The sequence below is a fragment of the Eurosta solidaginis genome, chromosome 1, assembly GCF_040869045.1.
Source record: "Eurosta solidaginis isolate ZX-2024a chromosome 1, ASM4086904v1, whole genome shotgun sequence".
NCBI classification, from domain to species: domain Eukaryota; kingdom Metazoa; phylum Arthropoda; class Insecta; order Diptera; family Tephritidae; genus Eurosta; species Eurosta solidaginis.
In genome coordinates, this window is record NC_090319.1 from 49,981,232 (window position 1) to 50,002,137 (window position 20,906).

General features: G+C 36.1%; 1 protein-coding gene across 2 annotated transcripts in view; it reads left to right on the forward strand.

Annotated features, from left to right (window-relative positions):
- The window catches only part of psidin (phagocyte signaling impaired), a 51,952-nt gene that overhangs the window by 18,673 nt on the left and 12,373 nt on the right, over positions 1-20,906 (forward strand). Inside the window, exons 1-5 of one of the 2 annotated variants that reach the window (XM_067789328.1) lie at positions 14,308-14,409; positions 14,485-14,678; positions 15,986-16,284; positions 18,233-18,389; positions 18,465-18,737. In XM_067789328.1, the coding sequence (XP_067645429.1) occupies position 14,409; positions 14,485-14,678; positions 15,986-16,284; positions 18,233-18,389; positions 18,465-18,737 (924 nt within the window). In that variant the 5' untranslated portion in view covers positions 14,308-14,408. Of the gene's footprint in view, positions 1-14,307; positions 14,410-14,484; positions 14,679-15,985; positions 16,285-18,232; positions 18,390-18,464; positions 18,738-20,906 lie in introns of those variants that run through there. The other variant, XM_067789319.1, reaches the window with a different exon arrangement.

The window sequence follows — 20,906 nt, forward strand, 5'->3', positions numbered from 1 at the left end:
CGCCGCCGAATGTAAAAAATATCAGGGGTTTTATACCCCAGGGGTTTAAACTCCCCTTTGAAATGATTCTCACTTAAGTTGAAGATAGAAGGGTTTGAAAAATCACTTGGCCTTATATTCAAACATCTGTTGTTTATTTGCGAAACTTTAAAATAGCGTTCGATGTGTTAATTTTGATTTTCACAATTCACAATTCATCATTCAACACCCAAGTCTCCCGTTTTGACATTTCCTAAAGTTGGCGGCCCTATCCCAACTAGTCCCTTGGAGTGAATCACAGTGATTCTAGCCTAGATAGTTAGATAATTAATTGAGGATCGCACTGCGACCATTGGTCTATTGTACCCTCACCTGCTTCACAGCACCTCATCCAAGCCGACATCTCTGATGCACCCTAGCAGTTCACCTGGCTTGAGGGATTTGATGTGAGTGCTCTGGCCATGGTGAGCCCATAAAATTATCCCTACGTCTTGAGATTGCGTCACATTCGAGGAGTACATGTTCCGCCGTCTCCGCAGATCGATCACAAAATCGGCATGTGTTGTTCGATAGTATGCCCAGCTTCTGCATGTGGCTGTTCAGTCTACAATGTCCTATAAGAATAGCTGTTAGGATCCTAAGGTTATCTTTCGAGAGGCCTATTAATGCCCTATATCGAGTTGTGTTGTAGCCCCCTAACAGTAACTTAGATTGCCTCAGGCCTGACATATTGCGCCAGTGTTCTTCCCTCTTTTCCCTTTCTTCTACTAGTAGATGTCCTCTTATTTCCAGCGGGCCTACTGGCAGGAACCGCCTGCTCATTACCCTCAACCCTCAAGAAACCCAGGCCAACAGCAGTTCGTTGTGTGCTCATAGCTGATTTAGCTTTTCAAAGAACTCAAGGACTAGTGCTGATTTTATTTCAGACGCCGAGATCGCCTTAAGGGCGGCCTGACTGTCACTGAGTATGGCAATTGTTTCATTGGAGGTTCAGGTCAGCACACTGGCTTATAGCGAATACTTCCGCTTGAAAAATGCTCGGGTGTGTTCTTAGAGGCGTTAATATCTTGGCCCTGGGTCCAATGACCCCAGATCTAATTCCCTCTGGCGTCTTCGAGCCATCGGTATACCATACTATTCTATTTAGCTGATGAATGTACTCAATTCTGCTTTCCTTCCACGTACCCTTGTTTCCCAGTTCTACTTTATACCTTCTCTCATAGACTATCTGCCTGAGGATATCATCCCTCCGGAGTTGAGAGATTGGGATCTTCTCTCTCAATTCCTCCATGTTTCGGGACGATATGACTTTACCTATGCCCGAGCCCTCCTTAGCGAGATTCAGGAGGTTTCGCTTGGCTGACTGCTCTATTGATATATGCAGCGGGGTCAGATCGAGGATAGCCTCCAGCGCTGCTGTAGGGCATGTGCGCATAACTCCCGTGATGCATACACATGCCAGTCGCTGAAGTTTCTAGCCTATGAACCAAGTTTAAATATCACCTACACGTTACGGCTCCTTTTACAAATGTGAATACGTAGGCACATATGTATATTTACCAGGTGAGGCTTTGTCTTTCGCAAGAACACTCAAAGTGGTGAAGCAAAAGTTTTCCCCATACAGTCGAACAAATAACCCGGTGTGCTACTACTCTAACATAGTGGACAGTCGAACTAGTTTGAAAACTGAAGCTACGCGGTTATTCATAATGAATTCTTGTATCAAAAGTCCGGAAAACAACAGTTGGAACTGAGCGTATAACCTTAACATCTTTCAACTTAAAATCGGTCGACTTTCATTCTAAAACATCTTTTGGTTTAGCGAAGACTATTGAAATCTAAGTTTCGAACACAAACGTCTGCAAATTTTGGTCTACATTTAAAAAAAAGATATCCAGGGTTCTTGTAAAATTTAAATTATGTAGGATTATATTATTTTCACCCATGAGTTATGCAATAATATCCACTTGGACTGCTTATGATTTCGAGGGCGGCGTTCTTGTCCGAATAGTCACTCCCCAACGTTTCAAGGTGTTTCTCTGGTAGTGCTCGGCAGTATAGCGCGACAAAAAAAAAAATCCGTTAGAAAGTCTTCGGAACTATACATAGAGCTTCTAGTGACGTTCACGAAGGTATGAGTTCGAAGTCGCAGTCATATAGCTTCTGTGCTGTCATGTTGTATGAGGGCCAGGATGCGTGGTAGCGACTGGTGGTGCCGAAAAAACTAGATGCCCCCTTTGGCACGATTAACAATAGGCCAGCGTTGGTGCTCATCGTTAAAATTGTGGCATGAGTATTAAAAGACCATTATTAGCAACCGTAAGTCACCTTTGTGCGTGACCAGCAAGGGGTCACAAATAATTTAAAGAAATCGTGTCGATAACGAGTATTAGAAGTTAGACCAGAACATCTCCTTCGGTGAAACTACGCTTTGTACGAGATCTGCAGGCAAAAGTGTGACCGTTTTAAGTACCTCATTTTTTTCGGCGGACGCAGCATTACCAGTCCTTTAGACCGGGGCTAGGTTCGAAAATCCCTGGAGTAAGTGAATGAAGGACAGACCCTCCGCAAGGAGCTGCTCTTGAAATTTTTTGAACGATCCGCGAGACTTTGTGGCAAAAACCCTGGTCTTTCCGAAATCGCCAATACGTTGATTCCCTTAAATACATACAAACAAAACCTTTCCTAAATATTATTTTTTTAAATAGAAAAAAGCGTTTTAAAGCAAGAACACCGGCGCGCCCCCCACGCCGCCGCCGCCGATATAGTGATCGGCGTAAACCTCTAGTTCACAGCCCTATAAAATACCTTTGCAAAACTACTCATAGATTTTGCACCTAACCAAATATGTACTTATTTAAAAAAAGAAAATTGAGATTTTTTTGGTGTTTTTAAAATTTTCGTACATTATTGAAAATAATTTATTTTTGATTGTCATTTGTTACAATAACAATAAAACTCAACCCTTGATTTTTGACTCCATTAGGCATTCAATACAGCAATAATGAGATAATTAGGAGCTTGAATTTGTATGGAAGATTGAGTTCAATAAGTGCTTTAATGTCGAAAGCTTGACTAATTATTTCATTAACCCTCTGTGTGAAATTGGTCTAAGGATTTAGAAACCATTGTGAAAGGATCCTTACCGAATCCCGAAGAAGGCTCATAAATAAGGCCCAAAGCAGTTTCAATTAACCAAAAAAAAAAAAATTGTTTTTGCTGTGATTGTTAAAAAAGATGCTACAATGATAATTTTGTTACGCCAAATCTCTTGCGTGCTATCTTAAGTCAGTCTTTCCTGGGAAGATTTCGATTGTATTTTTCGTGTTCAATGTTGCTGATATGTTTGTTAAGAAAATATTCTTTTAGAAACCATTTTAAAAAATTTTTTTGCAATATTTAAATTTTAAACAAAATGCAGTTATGTATGCAGATATTAAAAAAAAACGTATTTGTGGTCCGATTAGGCTCATATTTGGTACACATATTACATACATGAATAGAAAGTGACACATGAAATCGCCGCCAGCCGGCGCAAGGATCGATATATTCAAAAAAATGGTCCGATTAGGCTCATATTTGGAACACATATTACATACAAGAATAGAAAGATACCTATGAAGAAAAATCACCGCTAGGTGGCGCAAGGATCGAGATATTCAAAATTTTCGTATTTGTGGTCCGTTTTGCTCCATATTTAGAACAAATATTACATACAGTCCGGTAGAAGTGACATCAAAATATTTTGGAATTGGAGGAGGGCGCATACGTGGCGCAGAGTCGAGTAAAGTCTTTGGAAGGATTATGTATTGATGACTTAGATTGTAACAAATTGTCAGGAAAGGGTCCTTGTAATAATGAGTCACTAAATGAACTAAATAGATTGAGAAATAATGTACAATTAAATAAAGAAAAAAAAATAAAGAAAAAAAAAATTTAGTTAAACGATTTTATTGAAAACAATACTTACATGAAGTAATAATAATACTAAAAGATAGAAAATAATTAGGTAGGTCCTAGGTACTAGTCATCACACTCCTCATCAATCTAGGGCATTGACCAGACAATTAAATAAAAGCGTTGGACGCGTCAAATTTCTATAGATAGTCATAAGTAAGACCAACTGAACCTTAATCAGGTTATGCTACGCCTCACATTTTTAGAAATTTCACGTCTGATCAACGCCCTAGATTGATGAGGAGTGTGATGACGATGACTAGTACGTAGGACCTACCTAGTTATTTTCTAGCTTTTAGTATTATTATTACTTCATGTAAGTATTGTTTTCAATAAAACCGTTTAACTTAAAAATTGTTTCTATTATTTTATTATAGGTAAATACCCGGAAAATAGCAGGAATAATCCTTTTTTTACCTTTATATTAAGTCGCTTTCATGTTTGTCCCCTCATTTCCATACGAATTTTTGACCCACGGAAAAGCCTTTTTCGGTAACTTCCCGTTGAGCTAGACACTTGATACTTAGAACATAGATCAGATCTGAGAGACATTACAATGCCAGTGAAAAAAAAATCCGGTAGGTGGCGCACGGATCGAGATATACAGAAAATTAATTTTAAAATGGAAATTTTGCGATCGACTTTTAACTAACTTCTCGGTGATCCAGAGATTTGAAGCTTAGGACATAGTTTGCGAGTCGATGGCACTACAATTCGTGGAAAACAAAATGCCGCCAGGTGGCAGATGAATCGAGATAAACGAAAATCCCTGAAAATTGCTGAAAAAACGCAGGGAATCTTGCAATCGATTTTTGAGTAACTTCCCGGTGATATGAAATTTGAGCCTTAAGTCAGAACCCGGTGACAATGCAATATTTTATCAAAAAAATTCCGCTAGGTGGGCATGGATCGAGATATTAGGAAAATTAATTTTAATTTGGGAATCTTTCAATCCATTTTAACTAACTTCCCGGTTACCTAGAGACTTGTACCTTAGAACATAGTTCGAGACCCGGTGACAATACAATTTATAGAAAACAAAGTTCCGCTAAGTGGCGTGCTAATTGAGATAGCTACAAATCCCTGAAAAACGAGGGGAATCTTGCGATCGATTTTTGAGTAACTTGCCGGTGAGCTAGAGACTTAAAACTTGGTCTGTGGGTCAGAACCCGGTGACAATGCAACATTTGATCAAAAAAAAATTCGCTAGGTGCCACGCGGATCGAGATAGTACAAAAAAATGTTTTAATTTGGGAATCTTTCAATCCATTTTTAACTAACTTCCCGGTTACCTAGAGACTTGAAACTTGGCACTTAGTTAGAGGGCTGGTGACGATACAACGTATAGAAAACTAAGTTCCGCTAGATAACTGCAAATCCTTTAAAAACGGGAGGAATCTTGCCATCGATTTTCGAGTAACTTCCCGATGATCTAGAGACTTGAAACTTGGGCCGTAACTCAGAACGCGGTGACAATGCAATATTTTATCAAAAAAAAATCCGCTAGGTGGCGCATGGATCGCGATATTGAGAAAACTAGTTTTAAATTGGGAATCTTGCAATCGATTTTTAACTAACTTCCTGGATATCTAGAGATTTGAAACCTGAAATATAGTTTGAAACTCGGTGACAGTGCAATGTTTGATCAAAAAATTTTAGCTACGTAACGCACAAGTCGAACATTTAGGAGATTAGGCCATACCTTCATGCCTAGCCTCCTGAGTGTTGCAGGCGTTGTAGAATTCCACCTCGTTGAAGGCCCAACTCAATGCACGTCCTTGCATACTTTTAGGTATACGCGACTTTCACCACGATTCTTTTAGACTTTCAGGCGTATGCGAATTTCACCACGATTTTCAGCTGTGCAAATTAAGTAGCTGACAAACGAGGTGGAATTCTCTTGTTATGATGCGAGGTGGAATTCTGTTGTTTTCGCCAGTGTTGTCAGCGAAAATTCCACTAATTAAATCTTGCTATTTTGAACAAATAAATAAAAATAGGAATGTTCACTTAGGAATTACTTACATTACTAATCAAAGTTGCAATTGCCTTTTTGTTGGCAGTACTAAAAAATTTAAAATAAAAAGATGATACAAAAATTTTAAGGAATACCTTAATATAAATGGACCAAAAAATAGAAGGCAATTTTTCCTTTATTACAGATATAGTCTTGTTGAATTTTGACTAAAAAACTTTAACAATAGCTCTTGTAAAAAAATTTTGGTATTTAAAATTATAAAGGTAGAGTGCGTGTTTAAATTTTAAATAATCAATTAGTTAATTCCACATACATGGTTTGCCTTAAATTGAAAGATTGCGCTCCACCTTTATAGTTTTAAAGTTTTTTAGTCAAAATTCAACAAGACTATATCTGTAATAAAGGAAAAATTGCCTTCAATTTTTTGGTCCATATATATAAAGGTAGCCCTTAAAATTTGTTTATCATCTTTTTATTTGTATCTTTTTTTGGATATTTAAAAATCATTTATACGTTATTTGAAATTTAAAAAAATTTCGTTTTGATTTTAAACAAACAACCCAGCAAACACTCGGAGTAAACAATTAGTCTGAAAGGAGTCCAAACTTTGCATCGTTTGCACTCATTATGAATCAAATGAAATTAGTATTAGTTGAATTAAATTTTTATTTAAAAATTATCGCAGAAAAATTTCTGAGTTTTTATTCCGGAGCTAGTTTACTGATTTTAATATTTTGCGTTTGTTCCTAATTTCATCAAATTGGCGTCATAAAATACTCTTAAGTGATAGCATTTTTGAGGCTGATATTTTTCACAAATTTCGGACCCATATTGAACTCCAGAACTGTAAGCGCTTCGATAATGTTTATAGCGTACACATTAGGCCGAGTCGATTTGTGGGGAGGCAAAAAAATCGCCCTCTGTGAAAATCATATTCTAGGGATCAAAATAAGAAACTTTGCCGAAGGAACCATACCTCTAAAACGAATTCTGATGTCCCCCCTTTGGGTCGTAGGGGCAAATTTTGTAAAATCCCACTTTGAAATGCCTATGTTTTTTCTTTTTGGAGTTTATTTTTCTCTTTAGAAATTTATTTAGTCAGGACATATGTAAATGAAAAAATGAATTTAACTTAGTAATAGAAAAGAAATTAAAAAAAAAATTATTAGAAATTAGCGTTTTTACAACCCCCTTTTAAAACCAAGGCATCACTGTGACACAATTGCAGATCGTAAAATTGCTTGTGTTGTTTTTTAAGCCACCACAAGACACAGCAGGTAGAATTGAAATTGCCCCTACCCAAAAGTTCGACCCAGAGGGGGAGGGGGGGGGGGGGGGGGCCGACATCAGAATTCGTTTTAGAGGTATGGTTCCTTCGGCAAAGTTTCTTATTTTGATCCCTAGAATACGATTTTCACAGAGCAATGAGCGATTTTTAAATCGACCCGCCCTAGTACACATATTTACGCAAACAAAGCTTACCCCTCAAACATGCTTGCGACGCTCATAATTTAAGAATCCGAAACAAGTCCAAAATAAGTGGGCAATGTAGGAACCAGAAAGCGTCGAAACGCGTAGGAGGGTAAAGGAACATTTTAATTTTTGGCTTTTATTTAACGACCTAAAAGCTCCTAACCTAGCATGCCAAAATTATCATTTTTTCAAATATTTATGTTCGTCAAAGCGAGCTTGGAACAAATATTGATACTTTGTTACGCCAATTTTTCATTTTAATACAAAATGAATTATATTTGTACATTATTGTTACCCTTGCTATTCTTTTTTTTCTTTTTGTATAAGCATCGACGTTTTTCCGCTCTGCCCTGGTGTGTCGAACTACATATATACATACGTCATATAATCAGAGTTTATATCGACGCCGGAAAGAGTTCCAGTAGAGTATAATATGAGCTGTTTAAAAGCCTTTTAAGACTCATGTCGGACTCTTATTTTTTATTATTATTATTTATTATTACGGCGTTTAAAGCCTAAAACTTAGATTATTACAATTTGTAAGTACATTTTAATAGTAATATGATTTCTACAATTTGACCTGTCGGAATGCATGCCATACCCATCAGCACGGGAACTGGCGCTCCCAACGGGCGAGTCCTGGAGTCATCATATTGTGAGGTTGGAAAGAACGTGTTCGCAATCCTGCCCTACTCCAAGACTTATGAATAAAAATAAAATAAATGTAAGGCGCGATAACCTCCGAAGAGATATAAGGCCGAGCTTCTCTTCCAATTTTCGTCGTGCTCCTCTTGATTTTCGCTACAAATTGGCCGGACGGGACCTACATGTTTTATGCCGACTCCGAGCGGCATCTGAAAGGCAAATGAGTTCTTACTGAGAGCTTTTCGTAGCAGAAATACACTCGGAGCGCTTGCCAAACACTGTTAGAAAAATTTTCTTCTAATTGAAAAACCTTATATCTAAAATGTTTTTGATGCTGCTTTGCCCGGGGTGTGAACCCAGGGCATACGGTGTGGTAGGTGGAGCACGCTACCATCAAACCACGGCGGCCGCCATGACTTATGAATACATAGTTTAATTAATTATGTTGTCTCAAAGTTATAAGGAACTTTTAATGGGAGGTTGGAAAGAACGTATTTCCAATCATGTCCTGTTCCAATTTTTAAGATTACACAGTTTTGTTATTTATGCTGTCGGAATGCATTTGATTCCGATCAACACAAAAGCTAGCAGCTCAGCAGAATGATCCACTTTTATCGGATGGTTGGAAAGGACGTCGTGTTTCCAATCCTCCCTGCACCAGCTTTTATATAAACATAATTAATCATAATATATTATTGTTTTATTATTTTTGTTTGAATAGACGTGACTCTCATGAACCCTCCAACTATTTGTCTGAGACGATGTTTTCAGGAACTCTTCCCCAATTTGATTGCGAGCGATATATTTGACCTGATGCATAAGGCTACTCAGTGTCTGTTTGTTGTTGTTTAAGTTTTCACAATTTTTAACATGATTGGGAAGTTCATTAAAACATTTCAGGCCTTTGTAAAATATATTTTGCTTGTGCATTTCGGTTTTGAAAAGACGTAATCTAAAATTATTATTTTCCCTTATTATGTAAGAGTGGGTTTCATTACATACACAAGTTTTTCACTTATACGCAAATTGCACGGCTCAAGTCTCCTTGTGCCAATTACCAATTTGCACAAGGATTTGCCGGGTGTGTGCACTGGTTGCGCCATTTGCGCAGAGAACTGCGCTAACATCAAAACGATTTTGATACGATTCTCATTTGCACAAATTTCGTCGTTTTATATTTGCGCATGGCTTTGTGTTATGTATGGGCCGTATTAAGTAGACTGGTAATTTACCATGCTTGATATTAAATACAAATTTCATACTATGGTAAAATATCAGCTGTTTCACACTCAATCAGTTTAGTGCATCGATCATACTCTTTATGGTAGTATCGTACCTCATTTTCAATATAAATCTCATAGCTTTGTATTGCATAACTTGTAGCCTGTCTACTTGTGTTTTATTAGCAATAAAGAGTATTGTATGGCAATATAAGAAGTGCGGTTCTATGATGGATCTATAAACTTTCAACTTATATTTCTTACTAATAAGTTTACATGATCTCTTCCAGAATCCAATTTTTTTTGCCCATTTTGGCAACAATATAATCAATATGATCCGCAAACCTCAGTTTATTGCCAATCAGGATCCCTAAGTACAGTAGAATCGTGAAAAAGTTAACCCAAAAATTTCCCAAGGGTATTTAACTTTTCCGAAATATTAACTTTTCCAAGCGGTTCTCAAATTTGAAAAAATACAGTAATAAATATAGTTTTGGGATATAACACATTGAATTTATTTTTTGATGCTAATTTAATCTGAATCGCGATTATTTTTTCTGTTTTTTCCCATTTTTTAACACAAGTTTTACACAACTCACACGTTTAAATGCTCATGACTAACTACTTTAGCGCCTCGTGTCACCGACAATATTTCTTCACACAGAAATTCAGGGAATACACAGAAATAGGCGAATACCCGCACTTGTTTTTTGGTGCCAAACAAACGGTTGGATGTGAAAAAATATTGATGAGCTGAGAAAAGTTAACAAATAGAACTTTTTAGAGCGCTACGTGGACGCAGGGCGGATTAAAGGAGGGGCTAGCAGGGGCTATAGCCCCGTGCCCCAGCATCGGGAGGGCCCCGCGAGCTCGAATAAATAATATCATATTACGTATTTGCGTACACATAATTTAATTGGCGACCACCGTGGTGTGATGGTAGCGTGCTCCGCGTACCACAGCGAATGCTCTGGGTTCACACCTTGAGCAAAGGAACATCAAAATTTTAGAAATAATGTTTTTCAATTAGAAGAAAATTTTTCTAAGCGGTCGCCCCTCGGTAGTGTTTGGCAAGCACTCCGAGTGTATTTCTGCCATGAAAAGCTCTCAGTGAAAACTCATCTGCCTCGCAGATGCCGTTCGGAGTCGGCATAAAACAAATAGGTTCCGTCCGTCAAATTTGTAGGAAAAATTAAAAAAGAGCACGACGCAAATTGGAAGAGAAGCTCGGCCTAAAATCTTTTCGGAGGTTATCGCGCCTTACATTTATTATTATTATTTTTTTAAATTTTATTTTGCACCTCATAATTTATATACAATAGTAATATGGAAAAGAATACACGCTAAGAATAAGATAATATAAGCAAGCACGTTCAGAGTTCGGACTATAGTAAGTATATCATGACATATCCTCATTGTAATCTGAAACATCAGATGAATTGGAAACTAAAGCAACAAAGTTGATAAAGGTTTGTTCGGATGATTTGCAAAATGACTTATTATTGGAACTCAAACAGTTTATACCCCGCTTGAAACTACAGCCAAAATGTTTTTTCTCTAATAGAACAGAAAAATTATATAACGAAACAGAACAAATTCTGTGCCCTTTGCAAGTTCTTAATTGGATTGTAAATGTGAACATATCGAAGTATTCCCGAATATCTACATCGCTTACAGTGTTTTGGTTACGATTCCAATAGCAAACTGCGAATCTGAAAGGTCATTCTCGGTTTTAAAAAGAATAAAAAATATGTATCGATGAACTATGTTAGATGAACGGTTGGCCGCATTGATGCGGTTAAGCATTGAAGTTGATTTACTTCGATCGATTGATTTTGATGATTTGATAAGTGACTTTGCCAGAGTAAAATCAAGAAAAAAATACTTTTAATTGTATAATGATTTATAGTTTTTAATATATAAGTACAAAAGAAAAAATATTTGCGAGAATATATTATAAAAATAATTATAATAGTTTTTATTTATTTAAAAAAAAAATGGTCATATTTTGCTCCCTTAAGTGGCCCCATATTCATTTTAGTCCCGGGCCGAGCTTAGCCGAGCGTTTAACTTTCTCGAGAGTTAACTTTTTCGCGATTCTACTGTACTTTAATAGGCCCATACATATACGACGACCACTGTAAGAAGGGAAATAAATTGGTTTCGGCCTCCAAAATGAGCTCATAGCGACTGTAAACGCTCCAAATTAGATATTTTTTCTGACTCTTATTTGACTTAACATTTTTGCTGGGTTAACTAAAATTTGGGCCACGGTATGCATAATCGGGTAAAGATTTATTAAAAGCGCTGGATTACAGATTAACACTAATTTAACCGATAGCGCAATGGATAACTACCCACCAATTGTGTGTTTGTTTCCCATATTTCCCAAAAGATAATTTTTACCCTTTGTTAGGTTAGGTTATGTTTCTTTCGATGTAATCCCTCGCCGTGGAGGGCGCCCGAGGGGTATTTACCCATTTTTACCATATATAACCAATTTACCGGTTATTTACCCCTTTCCCATCTCTAATGATAGTGCATTTGCTACAAGCAAATTACTATATTCTAACTCCAATGCAGTCATGTTAAAGAAGTTTTTTTGTCAGTTACCGGCTTAAAGTAGAGATAGAGATACATATATGTATAAGAGTTCTAGACATACGTATATGTAATACTCCTGAATTGCTAGTAAAATATGCTCTCAATTAGTTTTGAATTCAAAATCAAAATAAAAATATGATAAAAAATTTTAAGGACTACCTTTATATAAATGGACCAAATAATAGAAGACAATTTTTCCTTTAATACAGACCTCTACAATTTTAAATCCCAAAATTCTTTTACAAGAGCTTTGTTAAAGTTTTTTAGTCAAAATTCAACAAGACTATGTCTTTAGTACTGCCAACAAAAAGGCAATTGCAACTTTGATTAGTAATGTAAGTAATTCCTAAGTGAAAATTCTTATCTTTAGTTATTTGTTCAAAATAGCAAGATTTAATAGAATTAGTGGAATTTTCGCCGACAACACTGGCGAAAACAACAGAATTCCACCTCGCATCATGACAAGAGAATTCCACCTCATTTGCCAGCTACTTAATTTGCACGGCTGAAAATCGTGGTGAAATTCGCATACGCCTGAAAGTCTAAAAGAATCGTGGTGAAAGTCACGTACGCCTAAAAGTATGCAAGGACGTGCATTGAGTTGGGCCTTCAACGAGGTGGAATTCTACAACGCCTGCAACACTCAGGAGGCTAGCCATGAAGGTATGGCCTAATCTTCTAAATAGTTCGACTTGTGCGTTACGTAGCTCAAATTTTTTGATCAAAACAATGTCACCGAGTTTTAAACTATATTTCAGGTTTCAAGTCTCTAGATATCCAGGAAGTTAGTTAAAAATCGATTGCAAGATTCCCAATTTAAAACTAGTTTTCTCAATATTTCGATCCATGCGCCACCTCGCGGGATTTTTTGATAAAATGTTGCATTGTCACCGGGTTCTGACTTACGGCCCAAGTTTCATGTCTCTAGCTCATCGAGAAGTTACTCGAAAATCGATCGCAAGATTCCCCCCGGAACTTTGTTTTTCTATAAGTTGTATTGTCACAGGCCTCTAACTAAGTGCCAAGTTTCAAGCCTCTAGCTCACCGGCTAGTTACACAAGAATCGATCACAAGATTCCCCTAGTTTTTCAGGGATTTGTAGTGATCTCAATTAGCATGCCACCTAGCGGAACTTTGTTTTCTATAAATTGTATTGTCACCGGGTCTCGAACTATGTGCTAAGTTACAAGTCTCTACGTAACCGGGAAGTTAGTTAAAAATATATTGAAAGATTCCCAAATTAAAATTAATTGTCCTAATATCTCGATCCATGCGCCACCTAGCTGAATTTTTTTGATAAAATATTGCATTGTCACCGGGTTCCGACTTACGGCTCCAGTTTCATACCTCCAGCTCACCGGGAAGTTACTCAAAAATCGATTGCAAGATTCCCTGCGTTTTTTCAGGTATTTTCGTTTATCTCGATTCGTCTGCCACCTGGCGGTATTTTTTTTTCCACGAATTGTAGTGCCATCGACTCGCAAACTATGTGCTAAGTTTCAAGTCTCTGAATCACCGAGAAGTTAGTTAAAAGTCGATCGCACAATTTCCATTTTAAAATTAATTTTCTGTATATCTCGATCCATGCGCCACCTAACGGATTTTTTTTCACTTACACTGTAATGTCTCTCAGAGCTGAACTAATGTTCTAAGTATCAAGTGTCTAGCTCAACGGGAAGTTACCGAAAAAGACTTTTCCGTGGGTCAAAAATTCGTATGGAAATGAGGGGACAAACATGAAAGCGACTTAATATAAAGGTATAAAAATACAGCCTACAAAATTTTTTTGATTGTAGCAGCATAAGTGTGGCAAGAAAAAATTTAAATTTACAAACATTCCATTATTGAATACAAAAACAAAAACATTTAAACAGCAATTAATGGGCACTCTAATGTATGTGAGTATACCCAGCCTGTTGTAGCAATATAGAAGTATTACATACATATATTACTTATATAGTTCTAGCATACACCCACTATTCAAATAACATTACCAATAAAGACTGGCGCATCAGCGCCTAGGATTTTTCCCGCGTCACGGCTCAATTTCTCATAGAACCTCCAACGTAATACTGATTTTCCAAGTACCAATAAAATTTTACTAATATATAATTTTTCCCAACAATATCATCTGATTAGCCGCGTGTGCAGGAATAAATCGGTTCATTTCAAAATTTACACAGTTTTATTCAAAATCAACTAGGCCAATACTTTTGTAGGTAGCGCAAGTGTCGCAATTAAGTGAATACTTTTTATAGCACACATTAAAATTTAAAATTTGGCATCTTGTCTGCTGCCTTAGGCATACTTTTTTTCATAGATGAAACATTTTATGCACTATAAAAATATCAACCAAACGTAAAAATTCAAGTAAACACGCAGGTACAAACATATGAAATGAAGAAGCATTCACCGCCTGACGTGGCACACGACAACACGTAAGATCAGCAGCCAGACGTGTTATTTTGGCATTTAAACACACACGAGATTTATTGAAATTTATTCAAACGGCTCTCTAGCACTGCCAAATTATTTTAACATATTTATGAACAAGTATTTTATTTATTTATTAATTTACAAATATGTATTATTTTAGTATTCAAATTGTAATTTTTGATTAATTTCAAGTGGATAAAATTGTACACTTATACAATAATGCTGTAAAACAATCGCCTGGCAATGAAGCATTGCTGGCTCATCTATTCATATCCTATGTACGGATGGAGGATTTCAAATCGCAACAATCGGTGGCGCTACAATTATATAAAGCACAGCCAAAGACGGCCTATTACTTTTGGGCTGTGATGAGTGTGGTTTTACAGGTAAATAAAAAAAATTGTTAAATAGGTACGGTTACTCACAAAAATAAGTAGGTACACATTTGGTTTATGCTGAAAAAAACTCAAATGCAGTGGCCCACAGCTTAATTGATAATGTTCATCTAAAATATCGCAAATTCCCTAACAGAAACCACATTCAAAAAAATGTCAAAGGTTATCCAAAGGTAAGGAGAATTAATCAAAATTTCAAAAATAATCATCAAAATTATAATTTATTAAATTTAATGAGCTCGAGGCAGTTTAAAAAATTGAAACACAGTTTAAATGTTTGTATTTCAATTTTATTTGGTCGATATTTCGATCTCATTCTGAGATCATCCTCAGGAAACAATTGAATATGTTTTACAGTCGGTAAAATTTAATAAATTATAATAGGGGGACTCATGTAACCGTATAAATGCCTTATAAAGTGTGTAAACGTATAAATTTATCTAGTTTACGCACGAGCTGTCAAATTTTGTATGAAAAATCATTTACACAATTTGTATAAATTTACGCGCACATTTCATTGTGTAAACGCGGTAAACTCAAAGGAATGCAACCTTGCAAACATTACAGCAGGCATTTTCATCAGAAATCTCCAACATCAGCAAGTAAAGGCGTTTTAGTTTTGATTTTTCACTTAATCTTGGTATTTTTTAATTTGTATAACAATCAAAAAAATTTTTTTGGAAATAATACAGCTGAAAAACAATCAAGTTTATCAAGAGTATTACTAGGTGTGTTCATATAACCGCGTGTGTAAATGGATATAATTTTACACCTTATAAGTTTATATGCTATCATGAGTCCCCCTAATATTTGAAGGCAAATAAAAATATTTTTAAAATCATCAAAATTTTCAAATTTTTTTTTTCAGAATTTCACCGCATGAATAAAAATGTATTTTTTATGTGGGAAATTGCTCAACACCCTCGCCGAAAAAAATTCTGGAAATTCAGGAAAATTTTTGAGCTATTTCTAACTTACACATTATTATACTAAAATTTATTGGGCTACAAAACTGCATACTCAAAAATTTTTTAGAATTTCTGAAAAAAAATTTTAAAATTTTTATGATCATTTTTGAAATTTTGATTAATTCTCCTTACCTTTGGATAACCTTTGACATTTTTTTGAATGTGTTTTCTGTTAGGGAATTTGCGATATTTTAGATGAAAATTATCAATTAAGCGGTGAGCCACTGCTCTGAGGTTTTTGTTCAGCATAAACCAAGTGTGTACTTATTTTTGTGAATAACTGTATGTTTAATAATTGTCTTATTTAAATGATGTTCATATTCTTCATAGGGAATACGTGGTCCGGAAAAGATTTATCCAGAAAAAACGGCAATATATCTAGCGCTAGCACAGCGTATGGTAGAAAAAATGATTAATGAAAATAAGTTGGAATCAGAACAAGAAGTTTTCCTCTATTTACATATTTTAAAATTGCAACAAAAATATAAAGAGGCATTGGAGTTCCTAAAAGGTGAACTTTGTGAAAAATTGTATCCCGGTGCGCCCGTTTATATGAAAATTGACTTGTTAAAACTACTGAATATGTGGCAGGAAACAAATACGCTACTCAAAGATTTATTGAAAGATGAGTAAGTTAAACTAATTGATAATTAACAAAATCTTATAGCTTTAAGCGAGCAATTCTGGTATATTTGTATAGCCGAACGATCTCGGGAACGGCTCAACCGATTTAAATGAAATTTGGCACACAGATAATATATCACCTTCTAAGACTTTCTACCTAGGTGTTGCCACTCAGAATGTTTCACAAGGTTTCCACCTATTCGAAATTGAAAAAAAATTGCATGAGATATGCCGATGTGGGTATCAAACGAAAGGTATTTCACTCCGCATTACAATAGGGACATTTTTGAGTAGGGCTACCATTTAGGGTTGCCACCTATTCGAAATTTAAAAAAATTGCATGAGATATGCCGATATGGGTATCAAACGAAAGGTATTTCACTCCGCATTACAATAGGGACATTTTTGAGTAGGGTTGCCATTTAGGGTTGCCACCTATTCGAAATTAAAAAAAAATTTCATGAGATTTGCCGATATGGGTATCAAACGAAAGGTGTTTCACTCCGCATTACAATAGCGACATTTTTGAGTAGGGTTGCCATTTAGATTTAGGGTTGGGGTAGTTAGACGAAATAGTACTCTACCTACTCATATTCTATTAAAGCTTTAAGGAGAACATTAAAGTTAAAAATCTTCGTAAAAAAATCTTACACATGATTCGACTTAATTTTCTTAATTTCACACACGTTAATAAAATTGAAATGCAAAATCAAGGCACCGTGGCAAATTCTAACAAAATATATTTAAATCCATATTTTTGGCAAACATGAATGAATAATTGCAATTTCTCACAGATTACTATTAGAAAAATTTCTCACCATAGCAAAAAGATATCTCACCATGATAATTTGCTACCGTTTAACACTAGAGGCATGTGTTCAATTTGAAAACGACATCTAACCATTTAACTACTTACCAACAGATGGCGCATAGGGAAGTAAGTTGACATTTAATTAAACTAACTAATGGTTGTCCTTCGTGAAATTTACAAGTTTTTGGAATGTAATAAAATTGTGAGACTTTCATAGTGTATAACTAAAAAAATGTTTGAAATTAATAATTCGGCGCATGAAGATACTCGAGAAACGTTGCCAGCACAACGAAACGTTGCCGAGCAAAGCTCGGTCGCCTAGGTAATATATAACTTAGCGAACCATAACATAGCCTAATACTACATAGTTCTCGGTACCTTACCTCTTTCAATTTAAATTCGGTTCAGTCATCTATGCGACATTTGATAAATTTCCAATATAAGTTCGGTTAACGCTTCTGCGTAGGTGTTGGTTCAAAAATTTGAATCAATTCTTATTCACAATTTTCAACGTTGATGATACTTTGCCTGATATAGCTCACGTACGTTCCTGTAACAAAGCATTATTAAGGTACTAGCCCGACCATCTCCGGAACGGTTAACATGACCACATTAAACCTTCTAGGCCGTAACCCCCCCCCCCCCCCCCCCTCTCTCTGAACCTATAACGTTTTTTATTGAGCTCACCAAACTCTTGAATCCCAGCTTGATCTCTGGTTCTGTCGAGTTTCAGTTCGTTAAAGATTCCGGTTCTGAATTTTTTGTCGTGGTTTCTGTGCGGTAGTCGGTTCAGGTTTACGTCATAGTTTTCATCCGGGTCCAGTCATGGTTTCGATTTTGGATTAGATATTTGGTTATATTTTTAGTTTGGGTTCCAGCTTCGATTTCTTATTATTGTTGTTATTGTTTTGAGTTAGTATTATTAATGTTAATGATCCTTTGGGGGAAATAGCGCGGTAACGTTCTGGTAACAAGCACAATTAAGATACTAGCTCGATCATCTCGGGAACGAACCTTCTGAGCCATACTGACCCCCGGGTCGTTTTTTAGCTGAATTTTTCAGACGAATAGTAGAAACAATATTTATTTAATATCTTTTCGTTTCTACTCTGAACTTTTATTTAATTCTCTTTGCCAACTAGCCCTGACCGTTGGGATTATCATCAAGATTATTTGTCAAGCTGTTTTGAATTACTAAAAGCAAATTCACAGCAGTCAGAAATAACGGAGAATACAGATGACGCTAAGGAAACAAATTCGTTAAGTATATTGGATGAGTGCCATGATTTTTTGTGCCAGGTGCGTAAATAATTTAAAACGTATGTGTCTTTCAACACAAACAAATAATTTATTCTTAATGTTCTCATATTACAGATGATCGAGTCCGCTTACCGCAAAGTACGTGGTCCATACTTAGCACGTTTGGAACTACATAAGCGAATGCGTGCGCAAGGTATGGATGCAGAAGCGTTACTTGGTGATTTCACTGAGTTAATTATTGAATATTTCCGAATGTTTGGTGATAAACCCTGTTGCACACATGATATTGCGCTATTTTTGCCTTCGATTAGCATGGAAACACGCCAGCAAGTAGCTAGCAAATTATTGCTGGAAAGTGGAATTAGTTCTACAACTTTACCACAAAATGTGAGTGTTTTTTTGCGTTTATTTGCAATAACTGAAAAGTTTGTAAAAAAAGAATGATGTATGGTAATTAACTGCTGCTCGTTTACTTCATTAGTGTTATAACTCAACAAGTAAGGAAGGCTAAGTTCGGGTGTAACCGAACATTACATACTCAGCTGAGAGCTTTGGAGACAAAATAAGGGAAAATCACCATGTAGGAAAATGAACCTAGGGTAACCCTGGAATGTGTTTGTATGACATGGGTAACACATGGAAGGTATTAAAGAGTATTTTAAAAGGGAGTGGGCCATAGTTCTATAGGTGGACGCCATTTCGGGATATCGCCATAAAGGTGGACCAGGGGTGACTCTAGAATTTGGTTTTACGATATGGGTATCAAATGAAAGGTGTTAATGAGTATTTTAAAAGGGAGTGGGCCTTAGTTCTATAGTTGGATGCCTTTTCGAGACATCACCATAAAGATGGACCAGGGGTGACTCTAGAATGTGTTTGTACGATATGGGTATCAAACGAAAGATGTTAAAGAGTATTTTAAAAGAGAGTGGGCCTTAGTTTTATAGGTGGACGCCTTTTCGAGATATCGCCATAAAGGTGGACCAGGGGTGACTCTAGAATTTGTTTGTACCGGTAACACAGCACCACAAAGTTGTTAAATAGTATTTTAAAAGGGAGTGGGCCTTAGTTTTATAGGTGGACGCCTTTTCGAGATATCGCCATAAAGGTGGACCAGAAGTGACTCTAGAATGTTTTTATACGATATGGGTATCAAATGAAAGATGTTAATGAGTATTTTAAAAGGGAGTGGGCCTTAGTTTTATAGGTGGACGCCTTTTCGAGATATCGGCATAAAGGTTGACCAGGGGTGACTCTAGAATGTGTTTGTACGATATAGGTATCAAATTAAAGGTATTAATGAGGGCTTTAAAAGGGAGTGTTGTATTTGTATATGTGAAGGCGTTTTCGAGATATCGACCAAAATTTCGACCAGCTAATTTATTTATATATGTAATACCATGAACAGTATTCCTGCCAACATTCCAAAAGTTTTTGGTTTTGCCCTGCAGAACTTTTTCATTTTCTTCTACTTAATATGGTAGGTGTGAGACCCATTTTACAAAGTTCTTTCTAAAGTTATATTTTGCGTAAAAAAACCAATCCAATCACCATGTTTCATCCCTTTTTTCGTATTTGGTATAGAATAATGCATTTTTTTTTTTTCAAAATTTTCGATACCGAAAGTGGGCGTGGTCATAGTCGGATTTCGCCCATTTTCAATACCAAGATACTGTGAGTTCAAATAAGTACGTGAACTAAGTTTAGTAAAGATATATCCATTTTTGCTCAAGTTATCGTGTTAAAGGCCGAGCGGAAGGACAGACGGCCGACTGTGTATAAAAATTGGGCGTGGCTTCAACCAATTTCGCCTATTTTCACAGAAAACAGTTATCGTCATAGATTACCAAATTTCACAAGGATTGGTAAATTTTTTTTCGACTTATGGCATTAAAAGTAATCTAGACAAATTAAATGAAAAACGGCGGAGCCACGCCCATTTTGAAATTTTCTTTAATTTTTGTATTTTGTTGAACCATATCATTACTGGAGTTGAATGTTGACATAATTTACTTATATACTGTAAAGATATTCAATGTTTTGGCAAAATTTTACTTAAAATTTTTTTTTTAAGTGGGCGTGTTCTTCATCCGATTTTGCTAATTTTTATTTAGCACATATATAGTAATAGTAGTAACGTTCCTGCCAAATTACCTCATGATATCTTCAACGATTGCCAAATTACAGCTTGCAAAAATTTTAAATTACCTCCTTTTAAAAGTCCAAAATTTTACAAATTTTCTATTCTGTGTCATAAGGTCAACCCACCTACCAAGTTTCAACGCTTTATCTGTCTTTGGTAACGAATTATCGCATTTTTTCTGGTTTTCGAAATTTTCGATATCGAAAAAGTGGGCGTGGTTATAGTCCGATTTCGTTCATTTTAAATAGCGATCTGAGATGAGTGCCCAGGAACATACATACCAATTTTCATTAAGATACCTCAAAATTTACTAAGTTATCGTGTTTACGGAAAGACGGACGAACGGATGGACGGACGGACGGACATGGCTAAATGAATTTCTTTTTTCGACCAGATCATTTTGATATATAGAA